Source organism: Melanerpes formicivorus, unplaced genomic scaffold (genome assembly GCF_026170545.1).
Source record: "Melanerpes formicivorus ecotype bairdi unplaced genomic scaffold, bMelFor1.0.p_v2 SCAF_16, whole genome shotgun sequence".
NCBI lineage: Eukaryota > Metazoa > Chordata > Aves > Piciformes > Picidae > Melanerpes > Melanerpes formicivorus.
In genome coordinates this window covers 8,074,089-8,101,905 of record NW_027142368.1, presented here as the reverse complement: position 1 = coordinate 8,101,905, position 27,817 = coordinate 8,074,089, and the positions used below count along the sequence as shown (strand labels likewise).

The 27,817-nt window shown below is 38.4% G+C and overlaps 1 protein-coding gene across 13 annotated transcripts in view; it reads right to left on the bottom strand.

Moving 5' to 3' along the window:
• The window catches only part of IRAG1 (inositol 1,4,5-triphosphate receptor associated 1), a 77,768-nt gene that overhangs the window by 31,303 nt on the left and 18,648 nt on the right, over positions 1-27,817 (bottom strand). For 2 of the 13 annotated variants that reach the window (XM_068147983.1, XM_068147993.1), the window contains exons 1-2: positions 23,909-23,995; positions 13,510-13,626 (exon numbers count right to left, since the gene is read on the bottom strand). Coding sequence is in view for 1 of the 13 variants with exons in the window: in XM_068147982.1 (XP_068004083.1) it covers positions 23,909-23,984 (76 nt within the window). In the remaining 12 variants the exon portion in view is untranslated. The other 11 variants (XM_068147984.1, XM_068147985.1, XM_068147986.1 and 8 more) reach the window with 9 other exon arrangements.

Here is a 27,817-nt window from a genome sequence, read left to right as displayed (position 1 = left end):
GGAGGTGCTGGAACGTGTCCAGAGAAGGGCCACAAGGATGATCAGAGGGCTGGAGCACCTCTCCTATGAGGACAGACTGAAGGAGTTGGGACTGTTCAGTCTGCAGAAGAGAAGGCTCCGAGGTGACCTAATTGTGGCCTTCCAGTATCTGAAGAGGGCCTACAGGAAGGCTGGGGAAGGACTTCTCAGGATCTCAGGTAGTGATAGGACTAGGGGGAATGGAATGAAGCTGGAGGTGGCGAGATTCAGGCTGGATGTGAGGAGGAGGTTCTTCACCATGAGAGTGGTGAGACCCTGGAATGGGTTGTCCAGGGAGGTGGTCGAGGCCCCGTCCCTGGGGGTGTTTAAGAGCAGGCTGGATGAGGCTCTGTCCAGCCTGATCTAGTGTGGGGTGTCCCTGCCCATGGCAGGGGGGTTGGAACTAGATGATCCTTGTGGTCCCTTCCAACCCTGAATGAAACTATGAAAACCAGATCTAGAACATCTAAGTAATAAACATTAAATATTTTTCACTATGACTTTGCATTTTTAACAATAATATAAATATTCACTGGAAAAGAAAAACAAAACACAACAAACAAACAAAACCCAACACACCACTAAACAAAAAACGTTTTCTTAACTGCAACACAGAAAATAAGTTTACTGTTTTCTGTTGCACTTAATTTTTACAAGAAGTTTCTCATATTAAATACTTAAGTTTGCATGACATTAAGATACTTCTTCAGACAGTTTACTAAAACACATAATCATAACCCCAGGACTAATATAAAGCACCTCTGTGATAACTGTAACGATCTGAGGTTTGCCCACGTTAATATCCATACAATTGCACAAGGTAAAATGTGGAAGACAAAGTGGTGTTTCTGTTTATAAGATATAGAACAACACCACTGGGGAATGTCGAGTGTGTGCAATTAGTAGGTGAAGTAAGAGCATATGTTTTCACTATAAGAAGTAGTGTGGTTAATTCCTGAACTACATAAATAATACTTCTTAACAGTCAGAACGCTTCCAGGTTGCAATCTCAGAGAAAAGGGAAAAATGTGAATAATCCTGTCACAAAAATATTTTTCATGAAGAAATTAATGAAAACATAAGATGAATATAGCATGTGTCCCCCAGCTTCCAAAAAACTTCTGTCTCTCAAACTCAGTGGATACAGTTTTCCTCAGGAGTACAAGCTACCCATACAGGAGTTACAGACCAGCACAATAGGAAAGAAGCTCCGTTTCTGCTTCCTGTTTTCTTCAAAGCTCAGGAACACTTAAACCTGAGAGTTTTCATTAGTCTGCTTGACTGGAAAGTGTAGTCAGGCAGAAAGCAAAATGTTGACACATGTCCAGACTGGTCTGACTGGGAGCCCTCCATAAAGTATCTCTAGTAATGGCTAGGTATGACTCTGCTGAGACTGAAAACCAAGAGATTTGGGAGTAAGAGGCAATGATGGTGCATTACCAACAGGACCAGCTCCTATAAGTATTTGATTTGGTTATGTATCTAAAAGTTTATATTAGAATTTACAGAAATTTTATAACTCCCACAGAACTTAATGTACTTAACTCCCAGCTTTAGGCTTTTTCCAGATACAGTAACAGAAAAAACAACTGAACCTGATTTCACTCCCAGGCAGTTCATTAAACATAGTTAAACAAATATTTAAGACTTACTAAAAGATCACAACTGTATCAAAAAACATTTTTTTTTCTGTGAAATACTATAATTCTATCATTTGCTTTAGCAATAGAGTTTTTGTTTTGTTACTAGTCAGTGTTTAGGTTTACCTCTCTTGCAGCAAAGCAATCAGGGGAGTGGCTTGCAAGAGTTACTTTGGCCAAGTACTCTAGGTTGAACTTTATGCTGTAGACAATCATCAAACAACTGAAGTATGAATCCTGAGGAGCAGTATTTCAGTAAACTTTTAAAATACTAGACCCAGATAAAGCCAACAAACAAACATGCAAACAAAAACCCACAAAAAACCCAAACAAAACAGCAACCAACAAAAAAGATATTTTTTTTCTTTTAAGGTAAGGGTATTTTAGGCAGTATGGAAGTTTTTTAGGGGCAATTTTAGGAGTTAACATTAAATGAATCAACCTTTTGTAAGTTACTCTGGTTTGAATGTAAAGTTTTTGTTATCAGTTTTCATTTTTATGCAGCACTAAACAGATTTTAGGGGTATTAGTAGAATTACCTCCCTGTGATTTTAAGAATTGTACACAAGTTCACAAAAAATACATTCTGGTTCATTTCTAGTTTTGATTCATTCTCTTGGTTGCTGTTGAGTTTTGTTTGCTTGGTTGGTTTGTGGGTTTTGTTTTGGTTTAACAAATTGTCTTATAACAAAACTCCAGTAACATAATTTTGCCTGGTGAGGTAGGTGCCTAACATACTGAACTCAGTTCTTCTATGGGAAGAACAGTCAAAGGGAGTTCTGTGAAAAGAATTTGCAAGGTTCTTGGAGCCCCCAAATCATGCCATTATGAGTATCTTGCACTCTTCACATCCCATGCTGGAGACAACGGGATGGCTGGGGCAGCAGAACCAAAGTGAGGTGGCACCTCCTCAGGGATTCCAAACCTGAAAGCTTTTACCCATCTGTTCCCCCTCATTCAATGGCTTGGGTCCAGCATGAACTACAGCTACATTAATTTAACTGGCAGTTATTTCCAGAGTCACTTTTACGATATTCTCTCCAGAGTGCAGAATGAATATGGCCAAGGACTCTGCAGCAAAAGAGAAAACAATGCTTAAACTTCCCTTCATTCTTTTGGTTTTGTTATCTACACAGTCTGTTTTGTCCTTTCATTGCTCTCCAATTACTTGTGCATATTTCTTAGCCAAAGGAAAGGAAGCTTCTTCAGAAATTAGAAGAAAATTAAATGAATATGAAGCCATATGTCCAATCTTTCACAACACAATAGTGAAAGCCACCTATACACTTCACTGAGCTTACTAAAGCCTTACACTTAAATCCTTAGAGAAACCTCTCCTACGGTGAATCAGTTAGAGATTTAAAATTTTAATTATGGTAGATCATTTACCTCACAGGAAATGATATTCCAAAGCCACATAACAAACCTTTGCTACACATAAAGAGAAGTGCACAAGCATGCCAGAGGCCAGACTAGATCATGAAACAGTCATAACTGCCTAACTGATCTTATCTCTTTTTTAAAGCTATGCCTTTGGCACTTTAAATTTCAACTAATCATTCCTAAATAAATTTGCTGTTATAATTTCTACAATTCTTTCCCTTGTGTAAAAAAAAAAAGCACACACAAGCAATTCAACTCAATTACAGTTACAGTGACAAGAACATGACAAGAAGCAGCACAGCTCATCCAGATGGCCTATAGGGAACCAGATGGACTGAACTTGGGGTACTTTAATATATATTCTTTTCTTTTTTATTATTTTATTTTTTTGGTGAAAAATATGAGGTATTATGAAAGAGTTATGCCCTGATTCATTTGGCATTATGCACAAGTTAAAGTAGTCAGCCTGCGGTAGTGAAACTGATGAGAAGATTTAAATCTCAAGGCAGAATTGATAACATTTCTTAAATTGAAGACTATTTTTTATAGGCTTTGAGGAAATGCATTTTAAAGGAAGCATGTGAATGTGGAGTGGGTGGATATTTGGCATGGATAATAAGGATTTTTAAGCCTAGGGAACAGCACATAAAGTGTGAAGATGAGTGTGAGAACAACGCATTAAGTGTCATTCAGGAGGGAAGTTCAAAAGGAATCTAGAGCTAGCGTCTGGAGGAAAACCTATTGTCTTACAACATTAAGGCAGTGCCCTTAAAATAGGAGAAAATTCAAAAACTTGAAAAATATATAAACAAGAATGTTGCTGTCTTCCTACTCCTAAACAACTTACTACTTGAAATAAACATGCAAGTTTGTTTAAGAGACAGCATCAATCTTTGTTCCATGGTGCCAAAAGACCCCTCTGATGCAGGACCTGTGCACTGATAAACTGCCCCCAAGAAGTTACTAATGATAGTAGTATTAAGAATAACAAGAGAAAATATTATCACCAAACATGCTTTTTCCTAAATGAGCATCATGTACTTGGTAACACAGACCCTTTTAGGTTTCTCTTTCAGGTTTCTCTTTCTTGTACTCCTGACAGGTTTGGAGGAAGCTAGGTATGTGTCTTCTGTCTGGACTGCATGTATCACACATGCATCACATTCCTAGTTACACATTTATTTCTGTTCGTGATGTAGGCAGAGTTGGGACCTTGGAACAGTATTTTCTCAAATTGCCACTTGACTGTATTCTTAGTTAATGTAAAGAGAACAAGTTTGCCTGGGGGGGGGAGTAAGACAGGTAAGATCAGAGGTGGGGAAAAAAGAACACCAACAAACTGTGTCCTTAAGGTTGCCACATGAAGCAGTATCTTCAGATGCAATTTTTACATATATATTCTATTACACATATATATATTCTAGCAAGTATTTTGTTTTTCAGGAATGCTGGATATCAACTCCATATAAATATGAAGAAGATGACCTTAATTTAGAAACATAAGTAAGTTGAAGAAAATTAGGGCAGAACACTATTGCTTAGTGACCCAGGACTATTGTTGCTAGTTAAGCACAAAATTTTCCAAATTAAGAAATTAAACCAAATTCTTTCTTTCCCAATTACAAAGAGTAATCCCAGAGGACATGCTTTGTTGAACAAACTGACAATAAATGACTTTCTTTGGGAAAATAAGTAGCTATTTTATGCAATAATACACTAATTTGCATTCTTTAGAATGGTCTTTGTTAATGCAGCCATAAAGTCATAAACTGAATCTGGGGAGCTTTGTAAGATGAACCCTTTTTGCAAGCAGCCCACATTATGGCTTTCTCTACTTTATTTAGATTGGAAATCTGAATCTGTGCATGTTCCAAAATCCCAAAGATTAAGGGCAGATGAGTTCTGACTGGAACTTCTAATAGATCAGTGCATCATATTACCATTATAACTAACTAATTAGACAGTTACTTCAACTAATCAGTTAAAAGTAAATTTATGCCTACTGTCTCAAGTTTGAAAATACCACTGTTCCAGAAGGAATACTTAACCTTAGGTAGTACTTACAAACCAAGTATAATCTCTGGCTGTATCTCAATTTGAGGAGTTATATATCATGATTCAGTCCTGCTCTTAGCTGAAAAATTCTACTACTGGCCTGACCTATATGTGCTCTGCTCACGAACAGAAAGTTTACCAGGAGACTTCTCAGTGGCTGCAGTCTATCAATAGTCAAAATTACAGGGAACATAATTTGTCCTTCTTTTACCCTGACTTGACAAACAGGTAGCCTCAGGAAAAAATACCCACCTGAGTTCTTTGCTTTAATCTGGTGTAAAGGGAGAAAGCATACTGCTTCATCACTTCAGAAAGAAGATATTGGCTGACTTGCAGCAAGGATGGTCCGAAAATGAAAGTAAACAGTTTTTGGTGAGAAAAGAAAAGCAAGTTCCCATTTCCTGTGTTCTCAAAGCTCTGTCTTCAGGCTTCCCCAGAATCCAAGATGAGGGACAAGATATTATTGCTAGTACAAAATAATAATAATAACAACGATATTTCAAAGCTGCCTTTGCACTGTGTCTTATCAAAATCTTTACATACAGAAACCCAGGACTGGGAAAACACAGGAAAAAAGTGACAGTTAAACATTTTATTTTGCAGGTATCCTTAAAAGAAGAGCTCTCAGACCATCCATTCCAACAGCAACTCAATCATATATTGCCTGACCTTCAAGGTAATTAATACTGAGGATATAAAGAAGAATTTAACCATCAAGTGCTGGTTTCCTCACTGATGTATACTGGAATATGGACTACATTAGAAGTCAGCATTTTCAAATATGCAACATCAAAGCTAAGCTCCTAAAACCAGATTTAAGTCAATGAAGTATATAATTCCTCTTACTTTTAATTCCTTCTCAGCAGGATTTATAGGTATTCATATGGAAAAAAATGAGGCCCATATAGGTTACTGGCTATAGTTCTAGATGTGGGAGCTTTGTAGTTTGTACTTTAATTTGGAAACTATCATGACTGGTCTGCATCTGCTAGAAAGCATGTTAAGAAAAACAAGTTTTCATTTTCCTTTAGAAAGCTATCAAACACAACATTCTAACCCTTTAAGAAGAGATGCTTTGCTGACCTAATTTTCGTGGTTTTCAACAATTGTCCTCCAAACACCAGAACTAAGAAAGTTAATAATAAAGATCAAAGCTATCAGAACAACAAAGGAATTTTTATGGATCAACTGGCATGTACTGTATCAAAAAGGCACATTTTTCTGAGTTATACAGCTCAGAACAAAGCTTTGAGGCAAACAACAACTCTGGTCTGCTGGAATAGCAGAAGCCTAAATGTAACAAAATGTTCCTCATGTCTAAGTTGTCAAAGTCTTTCTCTGATAAAATTATTTAGCCAACACCATTCCATCACTGATTATATCCAGGAGCTGATCCAAAAACAATGTACCAGCTTTATGCACAATCTCATCTCACCAACATCTAAAAACCCCCACACTAATTTATTATGGTTTTATCAGTGTTGTGCGTAGGGAACCCCTAGCAAAGCAGTGAGATTAAACCAGAGAATTACTTCTGCAAGGAAAGAGAGTTATAGATTTTGTGGGTTACATTTTATATACTAGAGTTTTAAATTTTGGCCTCAAAATCTAAAATTAAAATGGAATAGGTGAGGACAGAGTTCAAGGAGCAGTTACTCGTAGACGAGACTTTAGAAGAAAAACAGGACATATCTGCAATAGAAATATAAGACCCCACACTTCATTTGTTTCTGTGTCTCTTTCAGAGCACACCATCTCTACAGCAACAGCAAATGGGAAAGACATGGACTTATATTTCAGTCATCTCAGTTTACAACCAGCAGTTTAGCTCAAGCTGCTAATGACTGAGATTGTCTGAGATTGTAGCTGCTGAAAGTTTGGTAACTTCTGGCAGAGGGCAAGGTGAAAATGTGAGGGAGAAGCAGGATTCACATGTTGATACTGAGTTAAATCTATCAGAACTCATCTTTCTTAGGCTTGTTTCAAAGCATTTGATAACTGTACTAGAGTTCAACACTGCTTTAATCATTACTGTCTTAAGAAATTGTGGTGTATTGAATTATATTCACTTCATAACTTTATACATAAACCAGAGAAATATGAGATGAGGTTATCAGATCAAAAACCAGCCAAGGCACTTTAAGGAATACTGAACACCTGAATGATAAAATGTCAGGTGAAATACACTGCTGAAAAATGAAAATCAATACAAACAGAGAAAAATAACTATAAAACATTTACCTAAATCCAAGCCCATCATTATGTTTTACCAGTCAGGAAAAAAAACTGAGTAATTTTGGATAGTTCTCTGAAACCAGCATTTGGCAGTAGCCAAAAAGAGGACGTTAAGAACATAGATTATGAGCATATTATGCCCAAATCTTTAAAACAGTTCTAGTGATCTATGAAAGACAATGCAGTGTAAATACAAAGGATACATAGAAGAAAGAATGATCAGAAATTGCAAATGCTTTCTATGTAAAAAACACTAGAGCTCTTCAACTTTGAAAAGAGACCTTTCTGGGCAGAAACACATTAGAAACTTCTTTAGAATCACAAATAGACTGGAGAGGATGGCCTATTATTTGTTCAAAATGCTTCAGAGTACCACAAGGATGAGGGTGTCAAAAGCAGTTATTAGGCAAAGTAGCTGCTTCATGACAGTATGTAACTGAATTGGTGATGACAGAAAGTTGTAAAAGAATTAAAGCAAAAGGGATTAGATGCCTTCAGAGATGTACAGTTGTAGCTACACAGCCTCTGAATCTGGAAAGCCCTAACTTGTACATGGTTGAAAATAGTGAGGGTTAAAGAATGTTGCTGTTTTAGTGTTATGTAAACATGACCCTCGTGTGGTATTAGGTGAATGGTTTGCATGATTTGGATAAGCAGTTCAGTCATTCACTGCTAGAAGTTAAATTTCTGAAAGAAAGTGATTTTGAGAACATGAACAAAAAGAAGCTGCCTTTAAGCCCATTCTGAGTAATTAGCAATGCTGAAGGAAGAGATGGGTAGAACAGACAGAAGAAAACACTGAGAGAAGATGACTTTTTTCTTACATCTTTCTAGTCAATACAAGACAGCGCATGCTAAGATCACATCCAGGATTAAGATCCTGCTGTCACAGGATGGTACTGGACTGGATTCCTATGTAGCCTTCATGAAGAAGTAAACATACCTGTCTGAAGAACGTCTGGCACCTCCCTGCTTTGTCACATTTTAGATTCTTGTATATGAACAAACTTCAAATGTTTTAAGAGGCTATTTGGGTGTGTCCTAGTTTAGAGTGGGACAGATCGCGCTATTGCTCCAAAAGGGGCAAAAGAATAACACTCACACAATTGGACTGGAGCAGGCACTGCTTCTTTGAGCTTCCCCTCACTGCTGCTGGCTCCAGAATCCCGACAGACTCACCACTGCCACTTTGAAACCGCAGGAAGGATTTGATGCCACTTCAGGGTGGCCGGTGGACCCACGGGAAAGGCATCATGCCTCCCCCTCCACCAATCCATCCTGAACACCACAGCTACTCCCACAAAGAGTGTCCCAAGGCATCCCACAAAAATTGGCAGGTATCTCCAGCCTTCTACACACCCAGCTGTCCCCTCGGGACCCATGAAATGCCCATACACTTGCTCTAGTAAAGCCTTAAACCTAAGCACCAAAACCAACAACACCCAGAGTTCCATTTCAACTTTTCCAATTCTGTACTTCTCCAATCCAATCTGTAGGTTCCTGGACCATGCACCAACTGAATCTGTCCTAGTTTAGAGCAGGACAGATTGTTCTCTTGCTCCAAAAAGGGGCAAAAGAATAATGCTTACACAATTGGATTGGATAGTAACAGAAAATTTAAATGGAAAAGCAATTAATAGAATACAAACATAATCAAATTAGAAACAGTCTCCAGATGATATGTAGCAAAGTCCAAGTAGTAGATCAGTCTTCATCCAGGCATCCTTCAGAACAGTCTCTAACTCAGGATCAGGACACAGTTCTTTCCCTCACCTGATGGGATGAAACAAGACCTCTCCAGAGACATAGAGTTCATTCTTGTGCACTGTGAACTCTTCGTAAATCCAATGAACATCCTGGTCTCTGAAAAAAACAACCCTCATAACCTTTCACTAACACAAGGAACTCTATCTCCATCTGCATCATGGACATCATACATCAAAACAACACATTGCCCATTCTCAAAGTGAGATGGCTTTGCAGTTCATGCACCAGCCAGGAATCAAACCTGGGCCTTCCCACATAGGCGTGTCCTACCACTAAACAACAAGTGCACAGACTACTGCTGACTGCAAAGTCTCTCTGGAGCTCCACCTTTACTCATGGACAGCCTGGATCAGTTTCATCAGTCCATGATCAGTTCAAGTGGCATGTTTCCACCCCTGGGGCAATTGAGTCAGAACAGTCAAGTTCACCGACTCCTTCCACCCCTCCAGGAAACAGCACACTGTTTCTGGTCCCTGATTTTCAGCACATACTGGAGAATAGATCCCTCTGTGTCAGACATGCAAAAACCCAATGCTTCCCTTCTTCCCACATGGGGTTCACCAGAAACCCCAGGGCTCTTTCTTCTCCCTGCATTGCTAGGCTGGTTTCAGGCTGGCCAGGCCTGAATTGCTCCCCCTTTTTACCCTGACATTAGGTCTAAACAGGCAAAGCTTGTGTGGGAAAAAAGAGTTACTCAGGCCAAAGAGGCCTGTGATACTCCCCCATCATCACCAGATAAGAGAGCATCTCTCTCCCATGAGAGCAGAGAGGGAAGAAAGAGAAAGACAGTAACTTTGCAGCCAGATTTATAACGGTGCAGGATTTATGGGTAGAAATACACTATTTCCCGTGTCTAGCCACTGGGCTGGACACTATAGACACTGGAGGCCTCAACTCTGTGGCTTCTTTGTTGGAGGCACCCAGCCTAAACGGCCACAGGGTGGCAGGCCACTGAAAGTATTTTGAGTTCTTTAGGATTCATCATACAAGAAGTACTGGATTTCACTGGAAAAACCATGGAGAGACAGTGGTCCAGCACTTCGCAGTGTTATGTATGCATACACACATTTGGTCACACACAGAGTAAATTACATACATAATTTCATAGCTGTATGAAGAAAATTCCATTTAACTGCAATATTATTTAATAAAAGACACACAGACAAACCAGTATAGAATCTTCTTCCAGCCCTTCTTTCTCCAGAAGATCAAGAAAGTGAGACTGGCAAAAAAGGTTTACAAATTCTTCACAAAGGATTATTGCTATTCTCCATCTTTTTTCCTTTTTACTGTCTTATCCTACTGGTTTCTTCCTTTGCCATCCCCTTAGCTATCAGACACACTCAGGTGCACAGTGCTGCCTATGTTCTTTCTCCCAATGCCTCACATGTGGCTGTCAGGTAGAACCATGAAAATAATCTCTTCTCAAAACAGTGGTACAAACTAGGGGAATGCTTTAAGACACTCTTGTAAATCCTGCTGGTTTTCTCCCACTGAATCTATACTGGTAGATTGCAAAGGAATCAATCAAACATTCTGAGACAGACTCCAGAAGTTATTTGATCCACAATGAGATTACTTAAACTTTTCATGTGCTACTGCTCAATTCTACATCATAAACTAACTGTACATAGACAACTAACAGTCCCTGCACAAGATCAAAGCAGGCAAACAATATCTAATTCTTGTCTACAAAACTTTGTAAGCAACCTACTTTCTTCTCCAGTAATGAAAAGCACAATCAAAGCTTTCACTCACTAGAGAACGGTTTAGAAGAGACAGACTATACATTTGGTTAGCCTCTTAATATTGAAGCTTTTTCTGGGCTGCATTGCTGTAAAGCAAAGTTAAATATTATCCTGCCAACTTTAGAGGGCCTCCTGCTGTAAGGCTTGTAGGACATGACTAAGCAAGGAGAGCTTACTAGCAACAAATCCTGAGGGTACAGACAAGCAATGGAACATGATTCCAAGCAGGGAATGACTCTCATTTCTAAAGAGCTATTATACTTCATTTGTTGTCTCTAAATACCTTAATAACCTTCCCCTAGAAGGTGAGGGTCAGAAAGCAGCAAGCTTCTATCTCTTGGGATGAGGGAAATCGAATGTATCTTAATATAAGCACAATAATTTTATACAAAGAAACTCAATCCATAATTCCTAGAATTAATAAAAACAACGAAGCCAGAAGTCTTACCCACACAAGAGCTTTACTTGACTACTTAGGATAAGCAAGAGAAGAAAAAGAGCCTAGGCCTATCCCATTCCATACATCATTTTGAATATAAGAGTTATTCTAATACCGCATGCCAGCAACACATTGAGAGGCATGAGAATATGTATAAAGATGACCTTTCATGGAGACTTGCTTTAAGGCCATTTGTCTCCCAAAGTTTTCTGTTTGTTTGGGTTGGGTTTTTGTTTGTTTTTAAGTCAACTTAAGTTCTTGCCCTAAAATCAGCTACTTAATTTAGGCTCTCTGAATTGCATATGGGAGGAACCACTCTGTTCTCAGCCGATTACAGGGAAATCCAGGGAGACAAACTTCATTAGTCTAAAATTAACTTTTTTATATATATAACCCCCTTTCCTGAAGTGAATTACTTCAGATTACCTTCCAAATAAATTGCTTTGGGTGGGGGCTAAAGAGAGAGATTCTAGCCTTTTTTTATTTCCTTTTTTGTTAAGAAATTAAATTAGTGATAATTAAAATCTTAATTCTCTTTATTAGCCTTCTCTTCTATCCAAATCTCAGAATCTAGCTATTAGGAAACCATCTCCCCAATAGTTTTGCCTCATAAATTGAAGGAAGTACAAAATCTACAACTCAAGTTACTGGGTTTTCTATAAGCACTTAATGTATGTTTTACTAATTTTTTTTTCATATCCTTCCTTTGATTCTTCATTATAATATGCAACATGTGACCATGAGTAAGCAACACTTGTCAAGCAAGCTTAGCAAATAAGATACATGTCTTTGTCTATGGAAATAAAAAAATCTCAAATGAAATTAATAACAATTATACTGTTTAATCTGTGTAAATAAGATGATGCCAAATTGTGTTGAATGTGGTTCTAAGGCATGTAAAGATTTTTTCCAACACAACCTTTTTTGTTGTTGTTAATGTTTCTGAGTCAGAACAATGTTTATTTTAATTTCCATGGCGCTTAATGGCTACCCACAAATTAATTTTCTAAGTGTTCCCTCCAAGTGTTTTGTTTTTTAACCCTCCTAAAGAAAAAAAAAAAAAGGTTTATTTTTACAAAACAAAGGATAAAGTTACTAACAGAACATACCATTCTTGTAGTTTTCTGAAAGGAAACATTTAAATTTAGGGTCAGAGGAGGCTATGTTTTTTTTTCCAAATTCTTATTATCCAATTAATTCAGAAATTATTTTCTGAAGAAACAGCAGAATATAGAAGGTCAGGGCAACTACACTACTTTCCACAACTATTAATTTGCCAACCAGAGTGAAAGGCACCACACTTTTCAACCACACGCATGATAGGAAAATCAGTTCTAAGTGCGTCTTAATTCCAGCCAGTACCTTACAGAGCAATCAATTACACAGTATTAGTGTCATTATTACAAAATTACATTTTCTCTTAAATTTTTATAAGAGTTAAGTAATGAATTTTTGTCATACCCAAACCTTGCTGCGCTTTCAGTTAGCAAGAAAGAAGAGTAACATACTGCGCTCTATGACATAACTTCCATCCACAAACATCCATCTAGGTGGAGCGCTGAACACAGCAAGAAGTATCTTTGATAGCTACAGATAAAAGTATAGCCTTGGGATCTTAGTTAGGCAATCCAACGATTTTTATCTTTTAGTTTATTAACTGCAGTTTCTGATCTCAACTGTGAAAAATTAACATTTCCACAGACAGTAAGGTGTCACTGTTTGCCTTGACAGAAGTGGTGTATGAACACGGAAACCAGTCACATAAACGTTTTCTTAGTGTTATGTATCCTTTAATCTATGATTTGTATACTTCTTTTTATGAACAATTCCATGAAAATTGGGGTTTATGAAAAGCACTTCTTTAGATACTAACAGATGGTCAAGATATATGTTAATCAACCAAACAAGAGACTGAAGTAAATTTAAAAATGTATGTCAGAATAGCAAGGAGCTGACCTATGTAACTCTTATATGCACTAGACTTCTATTACAGAATCACAGAATTAACCAGGTTGGAAAAGACCTTCGAGATCATCAAGTCCAACCTATCACCCACCACCATGTAATCAACTAAACCACGGCACTAAGTGCCTTATTCAGTCTTCTTTTAAACACTTCCAGGGATGGTGACTCCACTGGATGAGACCCGCAAATGAGAAATCAGCCCAACTGTTTCAAGTAACAGAAGTAAAATTCAAAATGCAACCAGAAAGCACAGTATTACCTCTCAGAGGAATTTAAGGTGTGGAACTGTCCTGGTCAGCATAGCGCCCTGTAGCACAGGTGAACGGATATTGAATTCGGCAGGCTGATGGGTTGGAATGCTGTAGGCAGGAGCTTCCTGTTTAAAACATTAAAAGAAACAAATGTAATGTTATCTAGATAGAAAGGATTTTTTTTTGTTTGTTTGTAAAAGCAAAACAAACAGCTCTTTACAAATGCATGATCAAGCAAAGCAAGAAAACAGGATGTTACCACAGGTTACTTTATTTCAAATAATCACAGTAAAACTAATCGGTGACTCACAAAAATAAAGTGTGTGGTCAGTTTGCTTAAGAACAAATGAAATCTTGCTCTGCCATTTTTTACTGAATTTACCTTCAACAGGAAGGCCTCTAGAAATTTCTTAAGTGAGCTGAAATAAGCCAGAATGGGAGTTTTTTAACAGGATCACCATCTTTCTGTGGCTGTGAGCATCCATAACCCCAGTATTTGCATACTTCAAACAATCTTCAGAGAAAAAAATCCTATTTTTTTTTCCCCTTTTAAAGCAAAAGGTAAGTCTACTACAGGTGATGAAAAGGGCACCTAAAACCACAGGTGGAAGTGGGCAGTGCCTATGATGTGGAACACCTGGGTTTTTGGCAACCTTAGAGCTTGCATACTGACCTCACATGCACAAACAAATTGACATCATTAGTGGAGAAACAACTTTAGACATAAGAAAATTCTTAGGGAAATTTTGACCCTCAGCTGCCTTCCTCATATGACCAGAAAGCAGATGAAGAGCTGCTGTCTCTGGATATTACTTTATTCTCCCTGGCTGAGCTTCAAAACATCTGTTGTATAAGGAAGGTCTAATTGGAATAGCTGCCTCCACCTGGATGGCTGACATTTACTTGCCATGGGAAAAACCTGTCACCTAACAACATTCCCATGAGCCTGACTGACCTGCATGAAGAGCAGACTGAGTACAGTCTATAGCCTGTTTCCATTAACTGCAGAAACCTTAAGTCTTTTTCTTCAGGCATTACAGCCTTGATGGAAATATTTGCAAAATGGATAAGGATCTGTTTTACAATCTAACACTGCTTTGGAAAGAAGACAAGCACATGGACTGCCACCAACTATTAGAATTGTGTGTGAAATCACAGAAGAGTTATCAGCATGTAGCTTTCATGATGTTTCACACATATTTGCTAAACTTTTCCAAAATGAAGTTAAGATATTGAGGCGCAGACCTCATAGGTTTTGTAACCTATGTTTCTCTACATTGAGAAAGAAGTTGTTTATAAGCAGCTGAGTGAACAAAACCTGTTCTTTGGGTATTTTATTTGAATGATTTTGTATTTTATCTTCCTCATAACAAGCTCACTTGTCTCTTGGTCTCCTGACAATCTGGAGGGACACATGACAGCATTTTCTGTTCCTAGTTTTAAGCTTCACACATGCCAGGTTGCCAGCTGGCAGATCAAGCAGAATCAGTGATAATTTCAGCTCACAGGGGAGCCTTTCCCCCTTACCAGCCCTAAGCTGGGTCTCTCCTCCCTTACCACACCACTCATTTTCACTCATAAGAATGTAATACTTGTGAGATCCTCTCTTGCCAAATCCAACAAGTTGGAAAAGTTCAAAGGCTACCAGAAGGGAATGAAGGGGGGAAGGAGAGTTGGCTGACAACCAGAATAACAGCATAACTTTTATTCCAAGGAAAACAAGAGCAAAAATAGATTTTGGAAAGAATAAATGCATAGCTAACACTTAAAGAAGGCTAGTATCAATACATAATGAAAAATATGTTTCTAACCAATATCCAATTATAACCAATTATTTTTTTCCTTGAAAAAACCCACCCTTATATAGCCTCATCGTCTATTCAACTCTCCCTCTTTCCTCTGTGCCCACTATTTAAGTGGGTGATCAATTTCCACCAAAGTTGACTCAGGGAATAGCAGCTATCAGGCACTCCTCATTTCCATGGCAATGCAAATTCAGAGATACAGCATCTGAGAGAGAGACTATACAGAATAACTTTGAAATATAGAACAATTGTGCCGAGGATAAGACATGTAGAGAACACAGTTCTGAAGTAAATTGGGTTTCTGTATTTCAAATATTTGACAGTTTCATGATAGATAAAAGCTACAGTTTATAAGCTTCTCATATCTCCTCTTCCTGTTGTTTTCTCCCCATCCCCAATTAGGTTATTCATATAACCACATATTATCAACAGTAAGAGTGACAATGGAAATGAAGCATAAATGTGCTGATTTTACAGGCACACTGTGTGCAACCATGGGAACATCTCCCAAAGCTTGACATAATCACTGGAATTCTAAGAAAAATTCAATAAATAACCATCAATATAAGATTTCTAAATCAAACATTTGGACTCCCCTATGATATCTGCCAAAAATCCAAAACCAAACCAAAACTACCATCAGTACTGTTGACATTTTTGTTTAAGAATAAGCCCATTTGTAAGGTGATTGTCCAGTACCCTATGCAGGAAGAGTTGAGAAGTAAAGTTAAAGTACTCACACAGAGGTTGAGAGACACAGTTCCAGGAACATGGAATTTTGTGCAGCTATAAAGCTACAAAACATCAAATTTATCAACAGCTAAAACCAAAACTGAAATCTTAGAATTAAATCCCAAAGATGCTCACAATTCAATGCTGAACAACACTGTAACGAGGTTACAAATACCAGCTACTTCATAGTGGAAATGAGAGGGCTGCTACTATCTATGTAACATTACAACTCTTATTTAAACTATAAGCCATGTACATCACAGTAGTTTATTCAGACTTCGGGGGGGGGGGAAGAAAAGCCCAAATATCCAAATATACTCACAACTATTAGGGGATCTAGATGCCCTTAAATGAAAGTACCACAGTGCCTCTAAGAATCATGTCACCTGTATATTTACCAGCATAATGACCCTTAAATAAGAGCATTATACACTATTAGCAATTGGGAATAAAGAGAACAGAACAGGTTGCATTTTTTACAAGTCCTTTTTTTTTGGTAACGTTTTCCTCAGTAGAAGAGAGAACAAGACACAGAAAAGTCTAACAATTACATAATGGAATTTATAGTTGCCAATAGAACACGTCTTCCTTCATGGCCAAAAAGGCCAATGGCATCCTGGCCTGTATGTGGCCAGCAGGAGCAGGGAAGTCATTGTGCCCCTGTACTCAGCACAGGTTAGGCCGCACCATGAGTCCTATGTCCAGTTCTGGGCCCCTCAGTTTACGAAAGATGTTGACTTGCTGGAATGTGTCCAGAGAAGAACAACAAAGCTGGTGAGGGGTTTGGAGCACAAGCCCTATGAGGAGAGGCTGAGGGAGCTGGGGTTGCTTAGCCTGGAGAAGAGGAGGCTCAGAGGAAACCTTATTGCTATCTACAACTACCTGAAGGGAGGTTGTAGCCAGGAAGGGGTTGGTCTCTTCTCCCAGGCAACCAGTACCAGAACAAGAGGACACAGTCTCAAGCTGTGCCAGGGGAGGTTTAGGCTGGATGTTAGGAAGAAATTCTTCACAGAAAGAGTAAAAGAGGCCATTAGAATGGGCTGCCCAGGGAGGTGGTGGAGTCACCATCACTGGAGGTGTTTAAGAAGAGACTGGATGAGGCACTTGGTGCCATGGTTTAGTTGATTAGATGGTGTTGGGTGATAGGTTGGACTTGATGATCTCAAAAGTCTTTTCCAACCTAGTTAGTTCTATTCTATTTGCTATGTTTTATGAAGGAAGGTGAATTTCCTGCTCTCTTCAAGAAGCAACTGATTGTTGGAGGTTTTGAGCCCCAGAGAGATGTTAAGGATTCCTCTAGCTGCTATTTAATTTATTTTCTTTTTTACAGCAAGGTTCCCATTGCTGCCTCAGGAGAAAGGGCATTTCAGACTGACTACTGTAATGTTAGAGAGGAAATATACACAGCCCAATGCACTCTGTATATCAATTTTCACACTTGTTATTATGGGACTGAAGGAATTCAGAGAAAGGTCAATATTTTCAACAACTTCTCCTGTGGAGAAGTGGGAAATTACTCCAAGTATTCAAACCTGTCCATGATTAACAAAGAAATAACTGAATGAAATAGGGATCCAACTGTTCCTTTAGGCACAGTCACTTTGGGATTTAGGCCACGTTGTTCACAGATAACAGCACAGGACACCTGGAACTATGTGGCAACATGGGCCCCTAACATTCTGAGCATCTTTGTCATATTCAGTCCCACAATCTCCCTGCCCCAGAAAGGGCTGGTAATGCACTATGGCAACTCGTACATCATTTTGGATATTTTTATTGCTATAGCAACCAAGTGCAGGCATTTAAACATAGCAACAGACTTTTTATAGCACTTTCTTGGATTTTAAAACAGCATGTTGTTGTATTTTCTAAGCAGATGCTCAAAAGATAACTATACAAGATGACTGTACAGTACCTACCTTCAAAAGGAAGAAAAAAATCTCCCAGCTTCACAGCTCTGAACTGCATAAGCAGACAGATAAGTTTAAGGCATATTGTGAATGCAAAGGATTTTGTTCTGATAAAGCCTATCACTAACTACTACCTGAGAACATGATTAGATGAAAAGATTTCTCTTATGAAGAAAGGCTGAGGGATTTGGGACTTTTTAGCTTGGAGAGAAGACTGAGAGGTGAACTTTTCAATGCTTATGAATACTTAAAGAGTGGATCTCAGGAGGATGGCACCAGTCTCTTTTCAGTGGTGTCCAGTGAGAGGACAAGAGGTAATGGGTACAAACTTGAACATAAGAGGTTCCATCTAAACATCAGGATAAATTCTTTTGATTTGAGGGTGGTGGAGCACTGGAATGGGCTGCCCAGAGAGGCAGTGAAGTCTCTGTCTCTGAAGTCCTTCAAAACCTGCCTGAATTTTGTCCTCTGCAATCTGCTCTAGGTGAACCTGCTCTAGCAGAGGGGGTTGGACTAGATAATCTCCAGAAGTCCTTTCCAAACCCTGCCTTTCTGTGATTTTGTGATTTGTGCCCATTTTATGAAAAGATGAACAGTAAATTTACAAGGTTGTCCTCTCAATGGAAACACTTTCCAGGAACAGAAAAAGGGAACCTCTTTATATTAAGTGCAGACAGATTCTCAGGAGGGATCAAAATCCACTGAGACAGACCTTTAGTTCATGCACATGGGCAAAGCTCCATGCCTTTCAAACACAGCAATAGTGATTTACAAAGAGTGAGAGTTTGACCTGATACGTGATTTAAGGAAGTACAATTAATCCTTTTCATAATAAGAAAGACTAATTCTCTCCAGTATAGTATTTTTCCCTGGGTCCTTTAAATTCTGTGGAATTTCTACAAGTGATCAGTGCAAAACACCACTTGGAGTCTAATGCAACTTCTGAACCCATTCCTAGTCATGAAAATACCAAACAGAAGTAGGACAGATTTCCTGAGGGATCTTTAGGTATTATTCACCTTTCTGTTATGGTTATATGTCAGCTTTGTATAGTGTGGGATGATTGATGTTTGCCATTTTAACAATAAAGAAAAAATAAAAATCTTTTAAACAGGAAATGTCAAAGAGTTTAAAAAAAATGAATCCAACAGGAAATGTCAAGAGCTTCTTATAAGGTTACAAGGTTGTTAATATTCCAGTGAGGCTATTCCATTAGCACACTATATAAACTATGGAAGGGATATTTTAATGCTGTGCTTTATGAAGGAGAGATTTCAAAACAGGTCCCAAAAGCTCAACACACAGAGAAAACCTGATTTTGACACTTTGAGGTTTTAGAATATATCATACACATTCTTTCTCCCTGTGCTTCACAGATATTTTCACTTAATGCATTGAGCAAACACGGGTTTCAGGTTTTACTCAGGAATTCTGATAGAGCTGCTTGGCTTTTCTACAGCCTGTTGCACTGACTACTGCACTTACTAAATCCAGCTTTTAGAGCAATGCTGATAATGGTACCTACCAAAGAACTGGAATGATATGGTTACTAAATGCAACAGCCCTCAAGATGATAGGCACAATTATACTTGCATGGGGAACTCAGCACAATATTTATATTTACTTCCAAGATTTTTCCAGTCTCAGATGATGTGCAGAACATCAGCTTGACTTAGCACCTCCTCCTGGGGCAAACTCCATCCTTCACTGCAACTAGGCTCCTAATTATATCATGCTAGTTTCACAAGCCCAGAGGTCAGTCACATTAGTTCATTATTTAAAAAGAAAAGTACGAGAAATTCAGGGGCTGCAATTACGAAGCATGTGTGCATGTTTATAACTGATCAATTATTTCATTCCTCCACAAGCTCTCTTTCAGATCATGGTTGGACACTTCATTTTTTATTAGTTTTTCTGTTCTGCAATTCAGGACACAAGTTTTAAAACATGATATGTCAATTAACATCTCCTATTATAATATTCTACTACTTGCACACATACACCCCCTTCTAAAAATGCCTCTTCAGAGACATTTCAGTAAAACCAAGGAAACAATTGAAAATGAAGTACTGGATTCCTGCTGCTCCCACCCCCCCCACCCCCCTACAACAGTTCTACAGATTTCACTGATTCTACCATTTGCTAGTGCATTTCTCTAAGTCCAAAATAAGAAGGGCAAAAGTAGACTCATCGCTCCTACACAGATTGTCCTAGATTTCAGATGCTTACCTCCTGCTAACACAGCCTTTATCTTTGTGCTAACTGCTAAAGGCCTGAAGTGACATAACAGAAGTCAGTGGAAACTTTGCTGATGATTTCAAGAGACTCAAGGACAAATTCCCCATGTTTAACTTCAGCATTACAAAACATTCTGCAGAACTATATAAACAGCAATAATTTCACTCTGAAGGCAAGCCCCTAGCCCAAATAAATAGCTGTAGTTGACCCAGCAGCACAGAATTTATACCATACATCCATTTCCAGAACATAAAACATTACAATTGGTAAGAAAAAAGAGTGCAACTCCTACACAAAATGCTTCTCCCTTCCCTGCCTTGTTTGTTAGATGAACTTTTCAAGGCCTTTGCCCTTTTCAGAAATTGCATTAACTAGCCCAATGGACCCATTTTATAGTGTGCAATAGCGGTTCTGTTTGGCGACCACCAAGGTAAGTGTATCTGCACATCAATTACAGGACAGCATAGCGTTTCTGAACTATCGTGTCTCAACACATCATATGTATATGCTTCAGCATTAGTTGAGGAAAGGAACTTTCAAGTTTACATGCCTACTTGATGCACATTAGCTGCCAAGTTTGCACATTTCCCTTCCTGTCCCTTTCATCCTCCCCTCTCCAAGCAATCTATATTAGAATAATAATAATGATAAACTTGTACAGTGCTTATTGTCCAAACCCCCAGGTGATCATATCTAAAATATTACAGGTCTCTGCTGATTTGTGATATGTAAAGACTTTGAGGTTTATACATTTTAAGGGCAGGAGCAAGTTTAGCAGATGGTAAGGTATACTTGATTTCAGCTGTTAGCAGGGTTGGAGGGGTGATCATTTTGTTGCTTCAGTCTCTCAGATACTTAATATATCTGGTAATTCCTAACTGAAACTGAACTTCTCAAATTATTTGTCAGATTATGAATTAATGACAGACACATTGAAATAAACAAAATTAAATAAAAACAAAAAATAATAATTTAAAAACCCTATTATATCTACTGATTGAACAGGATTAAATCCAAAGATTCTGTCAGAGCCCAAGTCTTCAACAAAACCTGAGCGTACAAGTCTACTCACTGTAAGTATCAAATCCCTCTCTACTTTTCAGAATTCTTGCAACCTGCTTTCCAGGGAGGGAAACTGAGTTATTATTTCAAAGTGCTACCACTACCCCCAGTCTTCATTCTCTATGACATACAACAACTACATGTGTACATAATCAATAATTCATGTCTTGAGTCACTAGTTTATAAGCTTACAAAGATCCAACATCCACTCCGATTTTCTTTGTCAGTGATAATGAGATCCAAAACATCTCTTTGACCCACTTTTCAAAGGAAGGAAATTCTTCTGCTTAGTTTACAGGAAGACTGCAAGTCAGGACAGAAAAGAAATCTCTCTGTGTCCACAAATCTCCCAGATCTTTAAACAGCCCACAAACCTTGAAGCAGCAAGGATTTTCTTTTCCCTTCCACTCACAAAGTATTTGATGTTTGACTTACACACTTGTCTAAGAACAGCAGATAGATGAGGCAAGAGAATTCCATGACATGTAAGGAACATACACATATGTTCCTTGAAATAGGAATCTTTCACATCTGTGTCTTCTCAGTACCAACTCTCTATACTTTATCCAGCATTTCAAAAAGTGATCTGGCACCTTTGTACCATTATAAACCATCAGAAATCAGACTTGTACCAAGAAGGATGGAAGATGCTGATAAAATTGAAACTATGAACCTGGCTTACAGAAAATTCTTAACTTGCACTGCTTTGGTCCCAGATAAACAGGACTATAGTTACTAAAAATAAATCAAACATATAAAAAGATAGGAGGTAGGGAGGTGTACAAATTTCATGCCCGCAGGCAATTTAGTTTAATCCAGAGGGATGTACAGAAGTTAAATACATCGATAATCCTAAGTGCATCATAGTGCTGATGTTAATGCACTATTTTCACTATGTACAAGTACACAAGATGTTGCAGAAATAAATAAATAGTTGCTGAAATACTACAAGATACATTATAAATATATACTTAGTTCAGATATGGAGGAGTTAGACACAGATTAGTTATTCCAGTCCATGCACAAGTTAAAAATAACTTATTAAAACTTCAATACCATCTAAAGTTGCACAACCTTGCACAAGTTGAAGGGATGCACAAAATGTCGCAAGTAAAGGGACACATTAAAACCCAGCAAATCATGAGAACATTTGGAAGCTAGAAAATACAAGAGTGTTCAAAAGTGAGAACAGTATTCAGTATTTAATATACTGGGCTGTTTCTTAATGCCCACTGTTAGTTCTGATAGACCTAGATTTCTATGGGTTGTATCATTAGATTATTAAGTTCCAAGTTTGGTATGACTGTTGATTTAAAGCACAAAGGTTCACTAATGACAGTCCAGAGAAAAACAAAAGGAAAATTAATTACAAGTTTTGCTACCGGATCTGAAATGGTTTAACAAGTAAGATTCATTTATCACATTCTCTTCAAGGTGGATGAAGTGAACTTCCCTTGAAGTATACACAACACCTACTATATCAAATATAAATGCAGAAACTGTTATCACTTTCAGGAACACTGTCTATGCTCAGAACTCTAAATTCATCCAATCTTTGCAGACCATGAACTAAAAACTATGTCTAATCACTTTGCAAAGATGGCAATTTACTGCTGGTTGCTGAGATTTTTTTCATCAGATGAAACCACACTATATACGATGTGAAAAATCACCAAAGCAACACCAGCTAGTAACAGAAACCTAAGTCTTCAATTTCTTTTTACTGACCTCATTCTTTCATGCTGTTTTTGTTATTAGTTTTTTTTTTTTCCCCCAGAGAGCAGTTTCTAAACAAGAGCTTAACATACACATTAGTAAGAAAAGAGGAGAAAAAAAAAACAGTTGTTAAATTTGCCATAAAATAAAATAGACTGCATTGCAGAGTAGCTGCAAAACAGTGCAGATAAAACTGAAGACTGAAATATCAGGAGACTTAAGTATTGTGATTTTTCATTCTAAAGCACACATGCTTTAGCATTTGGAAGTGGGCTGTTGGCTGGTTGTTTTTTTGGTGTGTTTTTTTTTTTCTGTAAATCATTCCAATTAGGCACAAGTTCATGGTATTACTTTACAGATAATAGGATTAAAACTAAACACATACTGTATATAGAAATGGCTCAGGAAATGCCTTTTTAAAAGACAGGTTCCAGACACAAGTAGGTAATCCATCAAATTGAATAACCCGGCACGGTTAAAAGCAACCATGTGGGAAGGGAAGTAACACAATTTAAAAATAACATAAAATAAAAAAAAAATCAGTGAAATGTATGCTTCCCTATAACATGTATTACTGCTAATAAAGATTCTGTAATGGTAAGCATAATACAGAGAACAGCATCTGTGAATGAGGTTGCCTTGAATTACTGACTACGTACCTTCATTAATCAAGTCTCAGTATAATTAAAACAGCTTTTCCTTTTCATTCTTGTATATTCCCAAACAGCACATAGGAAGAACTAGGTTTTGACAACTGCACTCACTTTTAAAGCAGCTAAAATCTGAAGAAGAGGTAGAATCTGAAGGGGTGGGAGGGAAGAGGTGGAAAGAACCAGCTACTCAGTATCATAATAACAAGATACTGTACCTTTAAGGAGGAAATATGGTTCCGTTCTGTTTCACGGCTGAAAAAGAGCTTATTCTCGGTTATAGAGATTACTTACCTAAAACTTCAGTTATTCCTCTTTTTTTTTTTCCCCTCAGGCCAGCCTCTCTTTCACTCTTGGGAGCTTTTACCATTTAAGGTCAATGTTACATCTGGCTCTAGTAACTAAAGCTGAAGCAATTTTTAACTCAGAGATCCAACAGGCTGTCTAACATTAGAATGTGACTTTAAATTTAAAGTAACTCTTCAGAATGCTTCTTTCTTGCCTTGGAGAATTACAGCATAAAGGTTTTCCTACTCTGGCATAAGTACTTGGAGTACAACACGATGCAGACATCCCATTAACATTCTTCAAGTTCGCTGCATATAAGGCTCTACTTACTCACTTCTGATCAAAATGGGCAAGTAGAAAGAAGAGATGAAATAGTTTACATCATGTTGTTAACCCTTAGAATTTTTTACTAAAACAGCTGCTACTATTTTTCATTCTCCCCCCAGTTTGGTTAGAAAGAGACTAAATTAGAGAGCCAATACAAGGCGTGTGAACTTTAAAAGAACGCTGGCTTCAGTCCAGTCATGGGCTCTGCTCTCCACTTGCAGAGAATGAATAATTCCCATTGAAGTCCACAGAAGTTGCTTGTATCCCATGAGAGAATGCAGCTACAAATGGGTCATGAAGAGGGAAAAGAAACCCAAAGCTATATTCAGGTACCTGCAGAGGTATGCATGTGATTCAGAGATCTTATCTCTGAAACAGACATGCACTTAGCCAGTTCATATTATTTATTTGTAAGAATGACAATTACATCCACAGATCCTGACTTCTGCTAATGCCAGGTGCTGTAAAGTTATTAAATATAAGCAAACTAAACTCTGTCTAAAAAAAGCTTTCACAATTCAAGTAGATATGAGAGAGAGGATGGGAAATGTAAAAATAATCACATCAGAATGTGCATAAAATTATTAGAGAGTAAGTTTGGAGGAGACAATATTAGGGCTGCTTGAAGAGAATGGAACAAATGACAATACTAAATTAACTTCCTTTTGATAACGGCTAATAAAGGGAAAATATGCAATACATTTCCCAACATGTAAGACTCACTCATTCTGCTGAGCACTAAATCCCAATTAGAGCCCAGAATACTTGAACTAAGACATATACTGGCTCAACAGGATCATAGAATCATAGAACTGTTAAGGTTGGAAAGGGACCCCAAGGACCATCTAGTTCCAACCCCCCTGCCATAGGCAGGGACCCCTCACACTAGATCAGGTTGCCCAGAACTACATCCAGCCTGGCCTTAAAAACCTCCAGGGATGAGGCTTCCACCACCTCCCTGGGCAACCTGTGCCAGTCTCACCACCCTCATGGTGAAAAACTTCTTCCTCACATCTACCCATTTCTAGTTTTGCTCCATTCCCCTTAGTCCTATCACTACCTGACACCCTAAAAAGTCCCTCCCCAGCTTTCTTGTAGGCCCCCTTAAGATACTGGAAGGTCACAATCGGGTCTCCTCAGAGCCTTCTCTTATCCAAACTGAATAGCCCCAACTCTCTCAATCTGTCCTCATAGGAGAGATGCTCCAGCCCTCTACTCTTCCTCATGACCCTTCTCTGGACATGCTCCAGATCCTTCCATAATAGGGGCTCCAGAACTGGATGGAGTACTCCAGGTGGGGTCTCACCAGAGAGGAGTAGAGGGGGAGAATCATCTCCCTCGACCTGCTGGTTATGTTTCTCTTGATGCAGCCCAGGATGTGATTGGCTTTCATCCACCAGCACCCCCAGGTCCTTTTCTTCAGGGCTGCTCTCAAGCAAGTCACTGCCCAGCCTATATTGGTGCCTGGGATTGCCCTGACCCAAACGCAAGACCTTGCACTTGGTCTTGTTGAACCTCATGAGGTTGTCATGGGCCCACCTCTACAGCCTGTCAAGGTCCCTCTGGATGGCATCCCTTCCCTCCAGTGTGTCTGCTACACCATACCGCTTGGTGTCATCAGAAAACTTGCTGAGGATGGTATTAGTCACTATTTACTCTGCCAGTCAACTGAGCAGCTAGGCCAGAATATTTAAGCAAAAATATAACAAAACTTTAAGGTACTTTAAAAATTATTATGCAGCAACTTTTCTAGATGATTCTTCTGAAAGGCAGGAGTTTTGCTACCAGACATCTACAGCAAGAAGTGCTCCACATGAATCAGAAAAGTTAAGTTAAAAGAATATGGAATTGCAGAATAAAGTAAGAGCCTGCAGAACAAGATAAGACACGTGCTAAAGCCCAGTCATCTTAATGGAAACACTTACATTGACAACAATGTAAATAATGCTTGCTTTGAGATGACACAGATAATCCTATAAACTAGTCCATGTTACATGGGAAGATTTGAGACTTTAGAGCGTCGTACTCAAAGTACTTGCAAAAACCCTACTAATTAAGCTATGATGAGTCATTTTATTTATAAACCTAACATTTTTTCTCTGTCTCAAAGGAGCCAGCTAATACTCTCTATATGAGAAACAGGCAGAATCCAAGAAACAAAGTGCCAATCTGTTTACTAGTAGTCATTGCCAGATAATCAATAAAATGATCCAAACCAACACACAGACTTTAAATAGCCAAGTCTTTCTGGACATATTACACAACATGTTTGCAGAAACTCTTACATTTTCATTTCCTATACTCATGCCTTCATTATTCTCCTCCCTTTAAGAAAGTGGTTTCAAAAGTGAAGTTCCAATAAAAGCACCATCTTAAGACATTTATAATATTGTCAGTATCACCATATGTATATAACTGTTTGCCTCAAAGAAGCACTGCAAGACAAAAGCTGGGATTAATAGAATCATTTATCCTACTCCTACTCTTTCCTAGCTTCACACAGAAGTTGGGCATAGGACTGGTGCCTCATTCTTAGCCAATGTCTAAAAGGATGCATCTCCAGTGAATTTTTGCCATCTCACCCTTAAAGCACACTGCATTTCTGTCATTCCTCTGGAACTGCCTAAATCACAGGTTTATGACTTGTTGCAAAGACATACCAGTATCAACATGAGACTCCAAAATAACTTTCTCTGCCTGCTCCTTTTGACACTCCCCTTTTCATCTTTTCCTCTGATCTGGACTGTAATTTTTTCACCAATTTTCTCCCTCCAGAAGGGTTGGAATCGAGTGGAAAGAGTTTATCTATTTTCATAATAGAATCAAACAGGGCAGATTGAAAGCCACTCCACTTTTTAACTCCTATCCCACATATATTAAAAAAAAATCTGGGTTTTTACAAGAATGAGAACAGCTTGACATCCAAAGCCCCCTTTTTCCATCCTGAATGGGATTCAAACACAAGCATGTGCTCAAATGCCCGGAATGATAAGCGTAGGACCCATAAAGAAAGTACAGCATATCCTTTAATGTTTTCAGACAGGTTTGTGAGGAAAGATAACCAATCAAAATTAGAAAAATGAAAACAAAGATAGTCCCTAAACCCCAAGTCCTTGTTTGCCTAATTCACAAGCATGAATCCTAATTTCTTACTGAGAAAAAAGCCAGAGAAAATAACTAATGCATAGAGGGAAATATAACCCACTGTTTTTCTTGGCAAAACCAGCCACAAAGTTAACAATCCCTTCTTTTGAAATCTTAGTCCTCTTGGAATACTATACAGTTGCACTTTTGACAGGAAGTCATTATCATTAAAAAAAATAAATAAAATAATAGAATAGAATTAACCAGTTTGGAAAAGACCTTTGAGATCATCGAGTCCACCCTATCACCCAACACCATCTAATCAACTAACCATGGCACCAAGTGCCTCATCCAGTCTCTTCTTAAACACTTTGAGTGATGGTGACTCCACCACCTCCCTGGGCAGTACGTGCCAATGGTCAATTACTCTTTCAGTGAAGAATTTCTTCCTAACATCCAGCCTAAACCTCCCCCGGCACAGCTTGAGACTGTGTCCTCTTGTTC